The sequence below is a fragment of the Euleptes europaea genome, chromosome 6 (genome assembly GCF_029931775.1).
Source record: "Euleptes europaea isolate rEulEur1 chromosome 6, rEulEur1.hap1, whole genome shotgun sequence".
NCBI classification, from domain to species: Eukaryota; Metazoa; Chordata; class Lepidosauria; order Squamata; family Sphaerodactylidae; genus Euleptes; species Euleptes europaea.
The window spans coordinates 22754060-22771354 of NC_079317.1; the positions used below are offsets into that span (position 1 = coordinate 22754060).

Below are 17295 nucleotides of genomic sequence, written 5' to 3' on the forward strand. Positions count from 1 at the left end.
GTACCAAGACAAGAACCTATCAGATTTGACAGTTTAACATTTTGAAAGAACCACCTTAAGATCAAAGGATACCATACCACATCCCTCGAAGGGATTTCATGCCATGAAACCGTTTTGCATTTGGTCATTGCTGAAATTACTGGTGTTACAGTTCTAACTTTCCACATCAGTGCATTTCACTTCAAGGATCTAAATGGGGGGTTTCAAACACCACCACGACTTGACAATACACCAAAAGTCACAGAAAAAGCGCATGCTCTAGGCTGAATGCATTCTACAACTGTAGCTTCTCTCCCTTTTGAAAACAGAATTAATTAAAGCATCACTAACAGCAGCTGTCCTTTTGGTTATACCAAGCTGTATGTTTGTGCCTGTTCTACAAGGCAGCTTGCAAGTAGCTAGACAGTTCCATGGCTATCCTAAATTCTTACTGCATCACTCAAGTGTGGGCGTGACTTGCTGCCACAATAGAGAAAGGCTGCTTAAAAAGACATGCAGTGCAATCCTGAGCAGAGTTACACCCTTCTAAACCCAATGGCTTCCCTGAATTTAGAAAGACATAGCTCTGTTTAGAAATTCACTGATTTTCTACTCAACTTTGGCTGAAAACATTGCTCATGACGCTGTAACATCAAATATATTTTCTGTGGCACACTGCTCAAAACGAATAGAAGGATGTCTTTTATGGCAAGCTATAAGAGATGCAAAATTAGTCATGTATGTTTGGATACAGTGAAAGAGAGGCTAGGGCTCATGAAAGAGCCTCTGTTTTGCATGCAGAAGGTCCCAAGTTCAATCCCTTGCATCTCCACTTAAAAGGACCAGGCAACAGGTGATGTAAAAGACCTCTACCTGAGACCTTGGATAGCTGCAGCCAGTCCAAATATACAGTACTGACACTGATGGACTGATGGTCTGATTCAGTATAAGGCAGCTTCATCTAATTATGTGTGTATATTAAAAACATATATGGTTTCAAAAATCTACACATATTTCAAAAATATGGCTCCCTTATCTTAAAATATCAACCAAATAAGCAAAACCCACTATATTGCAAAAATTCAGCGTATACTAACAAAGTTATTGGAGTTAGTACAAAAGAATTTTCCATCAGCTGTAAATAGACCACAAAAAATATTGTCCATAAGAGGAATGTGTTGAAATAAGACTATTAAACGGCTATGCATGCATTGTGCTATGTACTAGTTATTTGTACTACTGTAGCTATATGAAATTTCAAGAAAAAGCACAGTAGAGCAAGGGCAGCCAACTGGCATCCAAGTGCTATTATCTTACATACAGTGCCCCTTCCAAATCTGAATCAAAATCTGCCGGCATTCTGTACACTGCCATTCATCTTCTGAGCTTGCAAACTCCCCTTCCCACCACCTTCAGTTTCCACTGTAAAGATTCTCTGGTTTGACATTGGTTCTGTTGGGCTTGCACCACCATAGTGGCACTGGGGTGCTGCTGGGCATCTGTACATTGTCATTGGTTCTTCCGGACTTGCATAAGTGCCCCCTTGAGTTTCCACTGCAGAGATTCTCCAGTTTGATTTCGGTTTGGCACATTGGCTTGTGGTTCTACTAAGATTACTGGGTTCTGCAGTTGTTCTGTTGGGCCTGTTGTGTTGGTTCTTCCATGGGAGGAAGAAGAAAAGGAGTTGGTTTTTATATGATGACTTTCTCTACCACTTAATAATCAAACCGGCTTACAATCACCTTCCCTTCCCCTCCCCACAACAGACACCCTGTGGAGTAGGTGAGGCTGAGAGAGTGTGACTAGCCCAAGGTCACCCAGTTGCCTTCATGTGTAGGAGTGGGGAAACCAACCCAGCTCTCCAGATTAAAGTCCACCGCTCCAAACCACCACTCTTAACCACTACACCACGCTGGAGGCATGGTCTGACCAGTGATGCTGTTTGCAGGCCTGGAAGTAGCTTGGAGGTTTATTCCCTTCCCCCACTCCATAGGAAATAATGGAGGACAGCTGAGGGCACCCTGTTTAGGGCCCACAGAATTGGACCCCTTGGCCCAATCTACTTGAAATTTGGGGGCTATTTAAAGGACAGGTACCAGCAGCTCCACTGTAATTTTGTTGCCTGTACCTTCAAAGCCAACTTCTCTCCAGCCCCCCAGAAATTTTCCCCATGCGGAATAATGGGACCCGAAAAAATTCGGACCCCCCCCCCAAAAAAAAACCCTGAATCTGAATACCATATTGGTATTGGAATTTGGGAATATTAGGAATACCAATGTTTTTGGGTTGAATATACCCGAATCTGAATAGTTGCTACCCACCCCCAGTTGGGCACAAGTGCAACAAGCTGTCCCCATGGTGACTAGAGGCTGGATAGCTGGAGACACAATGAGGCAAGGCCTTAGAATGGCAACGCAGGGAAGGGAAGCTGGGAGCCCTGGACCTCCCGGTGGGGAATTCCTAGAAAGGCCAGGTGGGGGCAGTGGGTGAACCAAGAGGGAGAGAAAAGTTCCTAGGAGGGCAAAAAGAAACAGAGCCTGCAGATCAGTGGAGCTGTTCCATCATATAAGGCATTGCCTTCTAACAGATTCTGAAAAAGCAAAACACCACTGCCAAATTGTCTCCGTTAAGTTTACTTTAATTAAAATTTCATCCCACATTTTCCCCCAAGGCACCCAAGCTTTGGAACAGGATTTGATGGAAACAAGAGAAAAAGAGGGGGGTGGGGGAGGAAAGCAAAGCTGGAAAGCTTATTTTACAATGGTGACTGTGTTAAGAGTTATATTTGAGGAGGCAATGGCTGCATTAAGACATCACAAATAAACCTTTATTTGCTTTTGATGAGGCCTTGGGCTCACATGCTCCCGTTCCCTCCACTCCCCTTCCTCTAAACCAAGATTACACTGAGGGTTCAAATACTGGTTTGTGAGCCTGATTCAGACAGCCCAATAAAATGCAGTTTACTGAAGACTCCCCAGTCTGCAATCTCTGTATGGGATATGAAGGGAGGACACGAGCCTGAGGAATTTGGACTGTTCTTGAGATCTAAATGCAACCCATCTCTTCCCATATAAGTAAACCCAGCTTTGCTATTTTTTTTTATGTTTACTGCTGAGCGTCAAAGCAGCTGTGTGGTTTTTTAATCTTTGAGCAGCTGACATTCATATGCCACATGTAAGCAGGTATTCATGCATCTTTAAATTATGCTCTTCTGTGTTCTCCCCCACCCCTCAGGATATTATGATCTGTCTTGCTTTTTTAAAATTCATTTCCTTGGATTTGTTCCAGAATAGAATACATTGCTAAGTGGAATGTGAATTATCATGGATACTCACTCAACGCACTAACTAAGCTTGGAAAGGTGCCAATGCAGTCCTAAACACTGTTAACACTCTGCTAAGTCTACAGAAGTCAGTGGGCTTAAAAGGGAGTAACTCTGTTTAGGACTACACTGTTACACTTGCAAACACATAATGGAGGATCCATCCTTGAGTGCTGTATCACAGCTTTCTTCCTCCAGACTGCTGCCCACATCGCCACAGTGAGGCAGAACTCAGCCTCACTGGCACTTGCACAGATTCATTGAACAGGTACAATAATAATACCCTGACCTGGAAGGCCCATGTGGGCCTGATCTCATCAGATCTCAGAAGCTGAACAGGGTTGGCCCTGGTTAGTACTTGGGTGGGAGGCCACCAAGGAAGAGCAAGGTTGCTATCCAGAGGCAGGCAATGGCAAGCCACCTTTGTTCATCTCTTGCCTTGAAAACTTCATGAGGATTCGCCATAAAGTTGGCTGCAACTTGATGGGACTTTCAACCACCACCAATAACAATAGGTTTTAAAAAAATACAAAAATACCTAAAACAACAGGAAACTGCATAGAAGATAGAAATGATAAGAACATAAGAAAGGTCATGCTGGATCAGACCAAGGTCCATCAAGACCGGCAGTCTGTTCACACAGTGGCCAACCAGGTGCCTCTGGGAAGCCCACAAACAAGACGACTGCAGCAGCATTGTCCTGCCTGTGTTCCAAAGCACCTAATATAATAGCCATGCACCCAGAGTGATAGAATCATGTAAGGCACCTGTGACGATGCCTTACATGATGTAAGAATGATGTAAGGCACCTGTGTCTCTGGCCACGTAGACCAACAGCACCAACAGCACCCTGGTAATTCCACTTCCCCTACACTGGGGTTCCTTCAGGAGGCCATCTCAGCCTGGCTCCCCCCAACATGCTCACTTGCTCACACTCTATGCCCTTTGTAGGTGGCAATGCTACTCTCAGACCCACAGTTCAAAGCGCCAACTCATGCTACCATTTCATCTCTCCTTGCTCGGTGTGTGTGTGTGTGAGAGAGAGAGAGACGGTTGATATCTCTTCAGCATGTGCTACAAATCAGTATCCATAGCATTTTGTTATCACTTGCAGTCCAACCGAGTCAACATCCAGTGGAAGACCCAGAGTGGTACGGCTCTGTTTAGGATGCTGTTTAGGATTGCACTGTAAGAATCTCACTGCGTATCCTCATTAGTCACAGATGCACAGTGAGGAGGCATCTGTCAGAAGATCACCAGAACACCACCACTGGGGTACAAATATAAAGGCAGTTCTCGAGGTGTGGAGGAGCTTCCTCCAAAAAAGCTCAGGTTTCGAAATAGGAGCTCATTCCATCTTCCCATTCCCCTCTTCCAGATCACTCATTGAGAGGAGGTAAGCTATCACATTCCACTTACAAACAGGCTAGAAGGGAGCACTGCAAAAGCTTCATACCAGTACCTTCGATTCAGCATATTCACTGACGACACATGGCATACATTCCCTGGCACAGCCATACTGAGACAGTGAGGTTTACTAATGTCAGAGACAACTTTCCCCCTATCCACCTACGTGTGCAAAGAGGACAAAAGGAAGCTCTAAAAAAGCTGTTTCCGTTCTTCACACAAATATAACTGTGAAATGACTGGGTTTTTCATCTTCACACCCAGGGGAAACCTCATAAAACACTGTATTCCCTCAAATCAAAACTTGTGTCTCACAAACTGAATAATACACCTTCAGTCCTCTTTAGCAATCATTTGCAAATAGATTTTGCCCTTTCACACACTGAAGTCCAGTTGTAAAGTGCATTGGAAGTGGATTGAAAGTGCATTATTCTGTGTGTGAGAGACAGCACTTGGTCTGAGACACCAAAATCCAATTAAGTGTTCCCACTTCCTTTTTTCAGTTGTGCACACATTCTGCTTTTAAATTCTTTTCTAATTTGATGTCAATAAGATCACCCGGTGCCACAAGATGCCTTTGGAAATGCACCCTGCTCCCCCCCCATAGGGGGACTGTTGTCTGGAGCTGCAGGTCAGAGGGTTCCCTGGTTTATGATATCTTTCCCCATACCACAGTGACTCTGCCCAATGAAGCAGCTACCAAATTTCCCCTGGTCACACAAGATAATCAAGGCTTTCAGAGAAAAGCTTGGTCTTTGACGGGACAACAGTTTTGGTTGTGTCTGCCTGACTGCTGATTACCTGCCTATCAACCAGTATGCTTACTACCTTTCTCCCCACGGGACTTATATTTGACAACTCTGTCTTAGAATTTTCCCCTTGGCTTATTTATAATTTATTGGTCATTCATCAGGCAACTGCTACTGATTCTAGTCCAGAAGGCAAACAGCTGACACCAGACGCACCTGCTGACCAGTGGAATTCTCCCTATATATTTTGAAAATGTACATCTCTAGCAGCCTGAATAGTTCAACCTAGTCAGAGCTTGAAAACGAAGCAGGGTCAGCCACAGTTAGTACTTGGATGGGAGACCACCGAGGAAAACGGGTTGCTATGCAGAGGCAGGCAATGGCAAACCACCTCTGCTCATCTCTTGCCTTGGTCCTGGTGTCACCATGAGTTGGTTGTGACAACACACAATTATTATTATATGACAGCTCTCCAGAGACCAGTTCAAGGTAGCTCATCCAGAAAAATTAATACAACAAAATAATTAAGAATAGCAATATCTGGGATTTAGTCATTCTTTAGAGCTCCATTCCAACTATAGCACTGTTTCTTAAGTTTGAGCTGGCACTGGCAGTATATTCTCTCCCAGCATGGAAATGTGGATTGTGACAACTCAAGATCACTCCATTCTTCTATAACCAATCACTAATGACCCTTAGACACAGGTATGGTCAGAAAGCCCATGATGAAACAAGGGAAAGTTAAGCAGCTCCAAGTCTGGTCAGCATCTGGAAGGGAGATCTTCTGGGAACTCCAAGGACATTACCTTGAGCTGCCCAGAAGAAATCTGGGATATAAATGCAACAATAACTCAGGGCTTTAACAAAGGCCTCAGGTGCGCAAAGCTGAGGGGTGCAGAAAAAGTATATCATGACTAAAATAAACATTGTATTATTATTACTCTTGTTATTTATGTATTTGTCTTTTCACCAAAATAACTCCTATGAAAGTAAAGGGGGCATTATTTTATATTCTTGCCTTGGGCACAAACTTAGCTAGTTATGGCTCTGTAATAACTAAATGATACATCTGCCTGCCGCCCATGCCATTAGTGTCTTTTCCTTTTCAAAAAAATTAAGATGTTAACTCTGCCTTGTCTAATACTAGTGCAGTTGCTCATACATATTCTGCTCTGAATAAACGCAAAAAGAAAATCTTCCCTTCCTTGGCATAGCAACACCAACAGAAGTGGCGGTGACAGAACTTCTGTGGGGAGGGGAAGGGAAGGTGATCGTAAGCTGGTTTGGTTCTCCCTTAAGTGGTAGAGAAAGTCGGCATATAAAATCCAACTCCTACTCCTACTCCTCATGAAGAAATAGGTGAAGACTCCCCTGAACAGCTACAACAAGCTCTGTAGTTAAGAGAAGGTGACCGGGTGAAGTTTCAATAGCATAGCTGTCTCTCCTGCATAGGGACTAGATGTTGCAGAATTAGTGTGGATTCATGGCTAGCATTGGTAGACTTAGCTTCCTCGTGTTGTTGCTGCTGTGCTTGGAAGCACCCAATGTTTATAATGCTGCCCGTTAAAGTCCAGTTAGTGCACTACATAAAGGGCTATTTTTAAAACAGAATGTTCTGCTCTCGTTTTTCATCTGATTTGGAAATTCAGGAAATTAAAAATATCCTTCTTTGGAACACATAACCTATGCCTATTTTATTATTTCTTTCTAAAAGCTTGGAAAGCAACAAATTGTCTCTGTCTTGTCTCCACTTGACATCTAGATAAGACCAACTCTCCACCACACCATGCAAAATGAATAGTGGAAGCCATCACTGTGGAAACATCAGATATCCCCCCACACACAAACACACATGCATGTGAGGGAGAAAGCTGCATTGTGAAGGATAGAACAGAGCACAAATATATACCTGGGAAAACTTTTACCTGTTTTATCTGGCATACCAGCTGCAAATAAAATTTATTATTATTTCCTGGGAAAACTGAGGAGGGGATTGCAGTGGGAGCTCAAGGAAGCTAACCCTAAACCTTGAGAGCCAGTGTGGTGTAGTGGTTAAGAGCAGTGGTTTGGAGCTGTGGACTCTGATCTAGAGAACCGGGTTTGATTCCCCACTCCTCCACATGAGCTTTGGAGGCTAATCTGGTCAACTGGATTTGTTTCCCCACTCTTACACACCAAGCCAGCTGGGTGACCTTGGGCAAGTTACAGCTCTCTCAGCCCCGCCTACCTCACAGGTTGTGTGTTATGGGAAGGGGAAGGGAAAGTGATTGTAAGCTGGTTTGATTCTTCCTTAAGTGGTAGAGAAAGTCGGAATATAAAAACCAACTCTTCTTCTTCTTCTGTCCGGGGGCCTTCATGGTAACCATAATCCAATATTGATATTACATTTCTGCAAATGCAATTCAAGGAGGCAGAAGACTGTTTCTGAGAAAGGTTTATGAATTAATGTCTCAGTTACATCGATTCAAGATCCCACAGGGCTGTCCACTGCAACAGCATAAATTGAAAGCCCTCATCTAACATCAAATAACTTAGTGACCTCCTGGTGCACCCATAGTCCAGTCAATGGGTCAATCAATGAGCTTAGATTGGAGCCATATTTTAGTATTTCACAATACAATCCTGAAGAGAGGTCTGAAATCAAAGGGCTTAAATGGGTGTCATTCTGCTTAAGTCTGAAACATCATTTTACTTTGATAATCCATTCTCGTACCCAAACTGTGCCACTCCCACCAGCTTTAAAATAAGAACAAGAATTATTTTATCATGAATGTATCGGGGAGGGGGGACATTTTCATTAACACTGCAGCCAGCACTGTTACAGCAAGAAACCATCTCTGGTTTTTATTAAAAAGGTAAACGTAGTCCCCTGAGCAAGCACCGGATCATTCCTGACCCATGGGGTGACATCACATCCCGATATTTACTAGACAGACTTTGTCTAGCCTTCCCCAGTCATCTACACTTTACCCCAAGCAAGCTGAGTCCTCATTTTACCGACCTCAGAAGGATGGAAGGCTGAGTCAACCTTGACCGGGCTACCTGAAACCGACTTCCGTCGGGATCGAACTCAGGTCATGAGCAGAGCTTGGGCTGCAGTATGCAGCTGACCACTCTGATTGCATCAGACCATACTGAAAAGATTTTAGTATATCAGGTAATATTTAGGTAGGTCTGGATAAGAGTTCCATTCCACATTATTTCTTGATTCTATCATGAATGCAACTACCCAACATACACAACAGATAGTAGGGAAAGTGTCCTCCATTTAGGCATGCAATGGGCAAACAATGCAATACTGAAAACATGCACATGTAAATAGAACAGGGTAGTCTTATGAGCTGATAATCTGGTTAAAACAATCTTGTTCTTTCTGCTCTCATTGTTAAAGCAAAGCATTCAATACACAACACAAAACGTGACTGTATAACTGAATAGTCATTGTCATCACTTTTTAAAATCATTTTCATAAACATATCATTTGTGAGTTTTTTTCCTAGCATGCCTAACAGACAGTATCACCACAAGAAAATAAGAAACATTTCATCCCCTCACAATGTAACCTAATTCAATTTATCGTGGAACCACCTGACATAAGCTCCAAGCTTTGTGCAGGAAGAATAGCCTGACAGATACTTACCAGCAGGCAACAGTATACGGGTTTTTTTCATAATGCTGTTATTGTGCCATTTCTTTTTTTTAAAGGAAAGAAACCTTGCCAGTTATGAGCACAAATGATACCATTTAGTGTGATTTCCAGTTTCAGTGGCATTTAGGTTCAAGACAAACTTTTCAAAACACGTACCGGATGCTTATTTATCCAGAAAAACTTTTGTTTAAGTTATGGACTATCATTTGCCTCCCCCCCACCACCACCACCCGGTAGCACAATCTACTAGAAAACACTCCTGGATGGCCTCTACACGGATCGTCTGCCCCAAATTCAGTGCTTTTGGGAAGCTTTGTTTTTTCCTGCTTCCCCTAGCATCGTGGTACATCTGGGCACCTCCTGAGATTTCCCCAGCTTTTCTCCAATCTTTCTCAAACCTGCTTGATTCTGAAGTTTTGGGAAAGATAGCAGAAAAGCCAGGAGGGCTGCTGTGTGAATGGAAAAACCTGTCTATGTGGCAGCCATTTCCCCTGACCCTGTCCCTGCAGCAGCCATTTCCTGCCCCCACCAAAAGGGAGGCTTAAAAAAAAATCTGTACTAGAACACAGTTATATTGATATACCATTGTAACAATAGATGCAGCAGGTTCTTTCATTGCAAAAATAAGTAAACCTCTAGCCTCTTCTCTTGCAAAGATATATGGAAAAGGGTGTATCTTTGCAATCCAAGGGGCTAGAGACTTACTTTTGTTTAAAATGGAAGCTGGGAATTCAGAGAACCCACTACACCTATAGTTACAATGGTATATTGATATAACAATATTTTACTGTTGTTTTTTGTTTGTTTAAAAAACAACAACAGCAAAAGCCCTGTTGGCCAGGGGAGCAGGTCCCAGCACTGGGATATTGGATCAGGAAAATTGTGGGGTAAAACTGCCATGTGGAAGCCCTATCATCCCCTTGCTTTATCTGCAGGCACACCAGCAACAGAGAAACCACAAAATCCTTTCCCTGTGCGGAAGACATCCTGCTGAAGTTCCACCAGTGGTGCAGTTAGGTAATTTTAGACACTAGGCTTTATGAAGCTCCACTCTTTAGATGGTAGCAAGTGGGCGAGCCAGAAGGAGTTGCAAGGGGGGGGGTCTCATTTCCCCTATATCCCCTTTCCCCACACTATTGTCTCCTTTCCTCCTCCAGGTAACCCCTCATATCTTACCTTTCCCTGGTACCTTCTCTCCTTCCCTGCCTACCATTGATCCCCCCCCCCGCCATCTTCAGCTATATGTATTATTTATTTACTTCATTTATACTCTGCTTTTCTCCACAATGGAGACCCAAAGCAGCTTACATAATTCTTCTCTCCTCCATTTTATCCTCACAACGATCCTGTGAGGTAGATTAGACTGAGAGTAGGTGACTGGCCTAAGGTCACACAGGAAATTTGCATGGCAGAGTGGCAATTTGAACCTGGATCTCCATGTTCTAGTCTGAAGTTATAACCATTACACAACACTGGCTTTCATAGGGTGGCTGCTGTTGAACAGTAGCAAGCAACTAGGCCTGGGGGAGTTATGCAAGCCGTGTGGTAGCAAGCAGGCTGGTGGTCTTTATGAATCCTCCCACAAAGGCCAAAACAGCTCTGGAAAGGGCCCTGCCCTCTTCCCCTGCCTTTTAGTGACAGGAGCCAAGACTTGAAGGCTGTCAGTACTGCTGTCATTGCCTAGCAACAGCCACCAACAGCATTTGTTTCTTAAAGCTACAGGTGCAGCTTCTATTATTTTGGAGGGAGTTAACCCCTAATGTTGTTTTTCTCCAGATTTTTCTGAATACCCGGGGTGCTTTTCAGGTTTGTAAAAAGATCTGTCCTGTCTGCTCATGGCTTCAAACTCTAGTTTTAAGTATCCACAGATTTGGCCATGTTAAGAATTAAATATACTGATGACGATTTATACATCAAACACAAAACTATGGCCTGCTTTGGGGGGGGGGGAGCTGCTAAGCTCTTGGGCCTGGGGGCCCTGGTCTTCTGCCCCCAAAGGTAGCTTTGATAACACCACTAAAATGATTGAGAAATGTGTAATAAGATATCTGTGTAGTTCCCATTCATTTCTCCGAAGCGAATACTCTAATTCTTCACAGTGGGATGCACCAAAGATACAAAGAAAAGAGTTAAGAGTATATAAACCACATTAGTTCCTTTTACTTCACTCATGGCCCCCCCCCCCCCAGTCTATGTTTTCAGCCAAACTAGAGACTGGAAGTGAATCAACAGATTGTCTTTCCTTTATCACACAGTAAAGTTTAACCTTCCATCTAGCGCGTGTGTGCGTTGTTTCGATCCTGACTCATGGCGACCCTACGGATCGATGTCCTCCAAAATGTCCTGTCATTAACGGCCTTGCATCCCCTTCAAGTAACGGATGGAGAACCACAGAAATGGCTCAAACAGCTAAGTTTGCAAAGACCGACAGTCGCACACCCTGCACGCTGATCTGTTGATACCTATTTCCAGGAGCGGGGGGCATTTCGACAGTTTTAACAGGGGCAAGACAGGGAGGGGTACCCCTCCAGACTATCCGGGATATTCAAGCCATTCTTCATTTCTAGGGCTTCCAAGTAGGCAAAACTTCAATCGGGAGATGAAGCGACAAGACATAACGCACGTCTTTTTTTAGGGTGTGTGTGTGGAATATGAAGGTTGGAATTGCACACACACACACACACACACACACACACACAACCCTGAAACATCCCTATTTGCTGACCACGGGTCCTCAGAGGTTTTGCACCGCGCTTGCAAAATCAAGGGCTCCACGCGCCTTACCAACGGCGGCCCCTTCTTGCAAAGAAGAGGGTTCTTGCATTTTTCTCTCCCCCCCCCATTACCTCCGGCCATCGTTTCCCACCCCGGATCCACGCTCCCCCCACCCCTCCCCCCACACAATGGCTACCAAAGGGCAAGAGGGCACGGACGCCGGACGCCCGCCCACCGCCCGGGGTCGCGGGCGGAGGTCAAGGGGCGGGGGAGGGCGGCTTTGCGGGGCTCGGCCCCTCTCCCCTCGCCGTTACCTGGGCAGCCATGAAGGAGAGGTCCATGGTGGCGCTGGAGCTGCCGCTGGAGCTGGCGGAGAGGCTGGGGGCGAGGCTGCCGCTGCGCGCCGGCGTGGAGGGCTCTCGCGGGGGCCGGGCGGGGGTCTCCCCCAGCAGCGCCTTGGGGCGCGTTACCGGTTCCAGCTCAGTGGGCTGGCCCGGCCCCGGCCCCCTCGCAGCATCGTCTGCCCAGGCGGGGAAGCGGCCGCCCCCCACTCGCCCTCTCCCCCTCGCCCTCTCCGGCGCGCGCCGTCCGCAGCCAGTCAGGGCGAGAGGCTGCGCTGCCGTCACGTGGACGTCCGCCGGACCACCCACCCACCGTCTCCCCCGCCCCACTGTCGGGCTGCTGGGGGAGGGAAGAGAGAGAGAGAGAGAGAGAGGGGAGGGCGGGCTGTCTGGCTGGCTGGCGCGCCGCGAGACGCGCTGGTTGCTGCCTGGCGCGCGGCGACAAAAAACCCCTCCGCGCGCCGGGCGGTGCCCCCTCCTCGCAGCCAATCACCCTTCGGAGGGCCCCCCCCTCCCCGGCTTCTTCCCCAGGCAGGCAGGCAGGCCACAGGTGGTGCTGCTCCCCTGGCGCGCCGCGCGGGGGGAAGCAGCACCTGTCGGATTTCTGCTTAGGAAGTGTGACAGTGGCCCCAAAGACCTCCCGGTAATAATTGGCATCCAGACTGCTAGGGAAGCTGGGGGAAGGGGTGTCTACCTACTGGTGCCCAACCAGGGGTCCGTGGACCCCCAGGGGTCCGCGAGAACTAAATTAAGGTCCGCAAAACAAAGTTATAAACCCATAATAAATTAATATTTTCAATTAAAAGTTCTCTATTATATATATATATATATATATATATATATATATATATATATTCAAATATTATTCTAAGCTTAATGTTTAACTAACAGTTATGATTAAAGTTTATTTTCAAATTCTCGGCATTTTTATTTTGAGCCTTGGGGTCCCTGCACCGAACAAAAAAGTCCTAGTGGTCCCTGGTCAAAAAAAGGTTGGGAACCACTGATGCAGGCTTGCTCTCTGTGTGCTTTAAGTAAGTGGGTTAAGAGTCATGGGGCGAAAACGCACGGTCGCTTTATCTTCCTTTAATCCCTGTTTTAGCCAGGATCAAACGCGCGTTAGGCAAAATGCGTGCGTGCGGTCCTGGCTGAGTCCTGGCTGAAACAGGGATTAAAGGAGGATAAAGAGACCATGCGTTTTCACCCCATGGAGTGTCAGAGTGAGCTATAAACAATGATAGGAGAAACTGGATGAAACTGCAACTGTACTGAGTCGCCTTTCAGTCTGTAATACAATCAGATATGTACAGAATGTTGATGTACCGTCATAACTTGAATTTGGATAAATACCCTTTCCTCAGTACAATCGGGACTCAGAGATTTCTGCCCATTAGGGCCTCTGGGTCGCAACTGCCAGAATAAACTGTTTTCTTGAAATAACGGTTCGGGTCTCTATTTCCCCCACGAACCCCTGTTTACCGCTACAGAAGCCTTGGCCATTTATGCATGGGAGGTTTTTGCCTTGGGTTTGCCGCTCTTCTAGATGCACGTTTTCCCCATCCACATTCTCAACACTCAACAGTAAGCCCTCCTGAAGAGTTTTGAGAATTTGGATGGGGGAAATGTGCATGGAGACAGCGGCAAATCCAAGGAAAAACCTCCCGTGCATAAATGGCCCTCGATGTTTTTTTAAAATTAGGGATTCACGCAGTTTTTTTTTTACGAGCGTCATCTAGCTTTCATGTCCAGTAGCAAAGTTATTAAAGCCGTTTATCAGAGCAGAAAGCCAATGTTCCTAGTTAGTGCAAATTGAGGCCGTTCAAGTTTCTGCTTGCTGCCGTGGTGCACTGACTGACGGAGCACCTGCTTGGCATGCAGGAGGTCCCAGGTTCCGTTCCCAGCATCGCCAGTGAAATGGATCAGGTAGCAGGCGATGTGAAAAAACCTTTGACTGCGACCCTGGACAGCAACAGACAAGACTGACCTTGATAAACCAATGCTGTGGCTCAATAGAAGGCAGCATCAGGGTCACTCATTGCAATTGCCTGATCGTTTTCAGACATGGGGCTTAAATCAGCTTTCTTTTAAATTGGTTCCTAACACAAATGTAAAATCTGCACTAGGTGAAGATATGCATTCCTTTTTTCTCTCTCCTCCAGATCCTCTCCTTCCTTTATATTAGGTCAGTTGCACTTGCCACTTTAAATGCTGTCCAGCCCTTCTCCCACAGCTGGTAAGCAAAAGGACATGCCTATAGGTTTCTGAATGGATTGATGACCACAAAGTTTGATTTACGATCAAATTTTGGCCTCATGTAAATTTCGGTCTCAACCAAAAAGGACTTCAATTATGCTTTTTATGCAGCAGTGCTCTCTCTGTCTCTCTCTCTCCTCTGAACACACTGCAAACATCTGGCCTCATTTACACTTTATCTTGAATCCTAACCCTGCTCAGTGCCTTATTTCCAAGTTAAGCTGTAAAAAACAATGAAGAGTCATAGGGCATAAGCTTGGTGAAAAGGAGCCATTTGAAATGCAAACATTCATCAGGGCACAGAGACAAGCTGCACTGTTAGAGCTACTTCACGTTTAATTTTTTCCCTTTAAGAAGAAGAGTCGGTTTTATACCCTGCTTTCCTATACCTTAAGGAGTCTCAAAGTGGCTTACAATCACATTCCCTTCCCCCTCCACAACAGGTACCTTGTGAGGTAGGTGGGGCTGAGAGAGTTCTGAGAGAACTGTGACTTGCCCAAGGTCATCCAGCAGGCTTCATGTGGAGGAGTGGGGAATCAAACCCAGTTTGCCAGATTAGAGTCTGCTGCTCTTAACCACTACACCACACGGTGTTATTGCGTGTTTGCATGTGGACATTTAAATGCTCAAGTTTCCACACAATAAACACAGAATGGGGTAGAGGCAAACACTTTTCTGATTACCATTTCCATGTACATGAGTGAAGAAAACTGGCCATTTAAAATACGTGTGCACTGTTCACAATGTTCATTTCCCTCCCTTTTAAATTATATTTGTATTCAAATTGAAAACGTAAAGAATTGAGTTCACTCAAAGGAAAACATGTGTAAGCACTGGTTACACCACTGGGAAGTACCAAAAATTCAGAAGCAGGATTCATTCTTTCCTTTTTTTGAAAAAGACATTTCCCTAGAGAGATTGTCCATCTCCAGCTGCCTCACAGAAGAAATTGGCAAGGGGGCAGATTGTTTTATGACATTTTAAACTTGGGAACTTCTGCTAATCCATATTGTTCCTGAGCTTGCAAACCTTGTATTTTTACTCTGAAGTTAAAAATTCCAGCACTGTTATTATTTATGTTTGTTCAATAATTTAATCTAAGGGAGTCTTGAGCTTAGAACCACTGGGAAGTGAAGATATGTTTTGTACATCCACACGCACCTGATTTTCCTGCTCAGAAAGTGCTTCTTCCAAACTTTAAAGCCTTTGTGGATGAAGCATGACTGCTCTGCAACGGGGAGATTGATGGAGAAACAGCATGTGCCCAGTGGTAGCATTTCTCCTTGGCACCAAATCCCCAAACTGCTTTTTGAAGCTTTTGAACATGTGCCCACCTGCTTGCTGATAGAAAGCACGAGCTCGGCAAGGAAACTTCTGTTGCTGCAAAGACTTTCAGCCTTAAAAGACAAGTCACCATCAATAGTCATTATTTGGACCAGAATGTCGTGGCTTTTCTAGAGAAAAGTTAATGTGCTCAGTGCTATCTTGGCATTGCAGACTTCTTAAGCAATGTCATAAGAACCAGGAAGGGACTGGGAGAATTAGACAAATCTAATTAAAGGAAGGACATTACTCCAGAAAATGTAAACTAGAGGAAGTTTCTAGAAGGGTGTTGTTGTTGTTTTGCAAAAATTATTGGAAGTGCACAGTCATTTAGTATCTGGAGTGGGTGTGTTTTATGGAGGTTTCAGGCCATAAGAGAAAAAATCTGTATGTCAGTTTGCCTCAAAAGTGTAGGGGTGCCAAGTCCTCAACATCTCAAATCCCAAGAGTTAGTGGGTGGAACAGGGTGATGTTGTAGGATAGATTCTAGTGAAGCTACGCTGAATTTCAGGAATGTTAATGGTAATACTTCCATATGCAACTAGGAATTGTACCATATAGTATCTATCCATGTGTGTTGTCAGAATCAGGTGGCACTGAAGAGATGAACTGTTCACTACATGAAATTAAATAGAATGGACATTATATGGAAAAATGCAGCCAAACTGTTAATGCCATATCATTGCATCTCACATCCAATTTATATGTTCAGTAGATATCGAAGCCTAAACTCTGCCTAGAAACCAAAATGACAAAACAGAGGCTGTTGTACTTTGGTCACATTATGAGAAGACGAGAGTCACTAAAAATGTCATGCTAGGAAAAGTTGAAGGCAGCAGGAAAAGAGGAAGACCCAACAAGAGATGGATTGACTCACTCAAGGAAACCACAGCCCTCAATTTGCAAAACCTGAGCAAGTCTGTTAATGATAGGACATTTTAGAGGTCATAGGATCACCTTAAGTTGGCACTTGATAGCACTTAACACACACACACAGATTCCAAAATCAGGCATGTGTAGAAGTCCTGGAAGATGAGCTAGCTGAAGGCTAGATTCTAGTGAAGCTACACCCTTAGTTTCACTAGAATCTGCCACCCTTAGATCTTGAGAATGTGTCCCAGACAATGACACTGCTTGAATGTAGACCAAGGATGGGAAGGAAACCAATAATGAGTCAGCCATCTTGGCTTGCTTCAGACATCACCCCTGTCCTCATGCGGCTGCTTGTGCAGAGAGCTGGCGGGTTCCAAAGTGGGTTCCTGTGTGTAGTGGATGCATGCAGAAGAAAGTATAATTGTCATTTGACTTGGAACTCTGGCCTGCAGAAGCAACGATGGGATTATCAGATTCATGGAAGGTGTCCATTAATGGCTATTTGCTATGATGGAACTTCCATATTTAGAGGCAATATACCTGTGAATACTGATTGCTAGAGGGCAACAACAAGGGAAGGTTTGGGTCTCCATGCCCTGTTTGTAGACCTTTGTAGGACATCAGGCTGGCCACTATGGGAAACAGGTTGCAGGACTGGATGGAACAATTGTCAGATCCAAGAAG

The 17295-nt window shown here is 44.9% G+C and overlaps 1 protein-coding gene across 1 annotated transcript in view; it reads right to left on the reverse strand.

Annotated features, from left to right (window-relative positions):
• C6H14orf132 (chromosome 6 C14orf132 homolog) overlaps positions 1-12200 on the reverse strand; it is a 41629-nt gene extending 29429 nt beyond the window's left edge. The window contains exon 1 of the mRNA XM_056852093.1: positions 12136-12200. Coding sequence (XP_056708071.1) covers positions 12136-12162 — 27 coding nt within the window. The 5' untranslated portion in view covers positions 12163-12200. The remainder of the gene's footprint in view (positions 1-12135) is intronic.
• Between the last annotated feature and the right edge of the window lie 5095 nt (positions 12201-17295).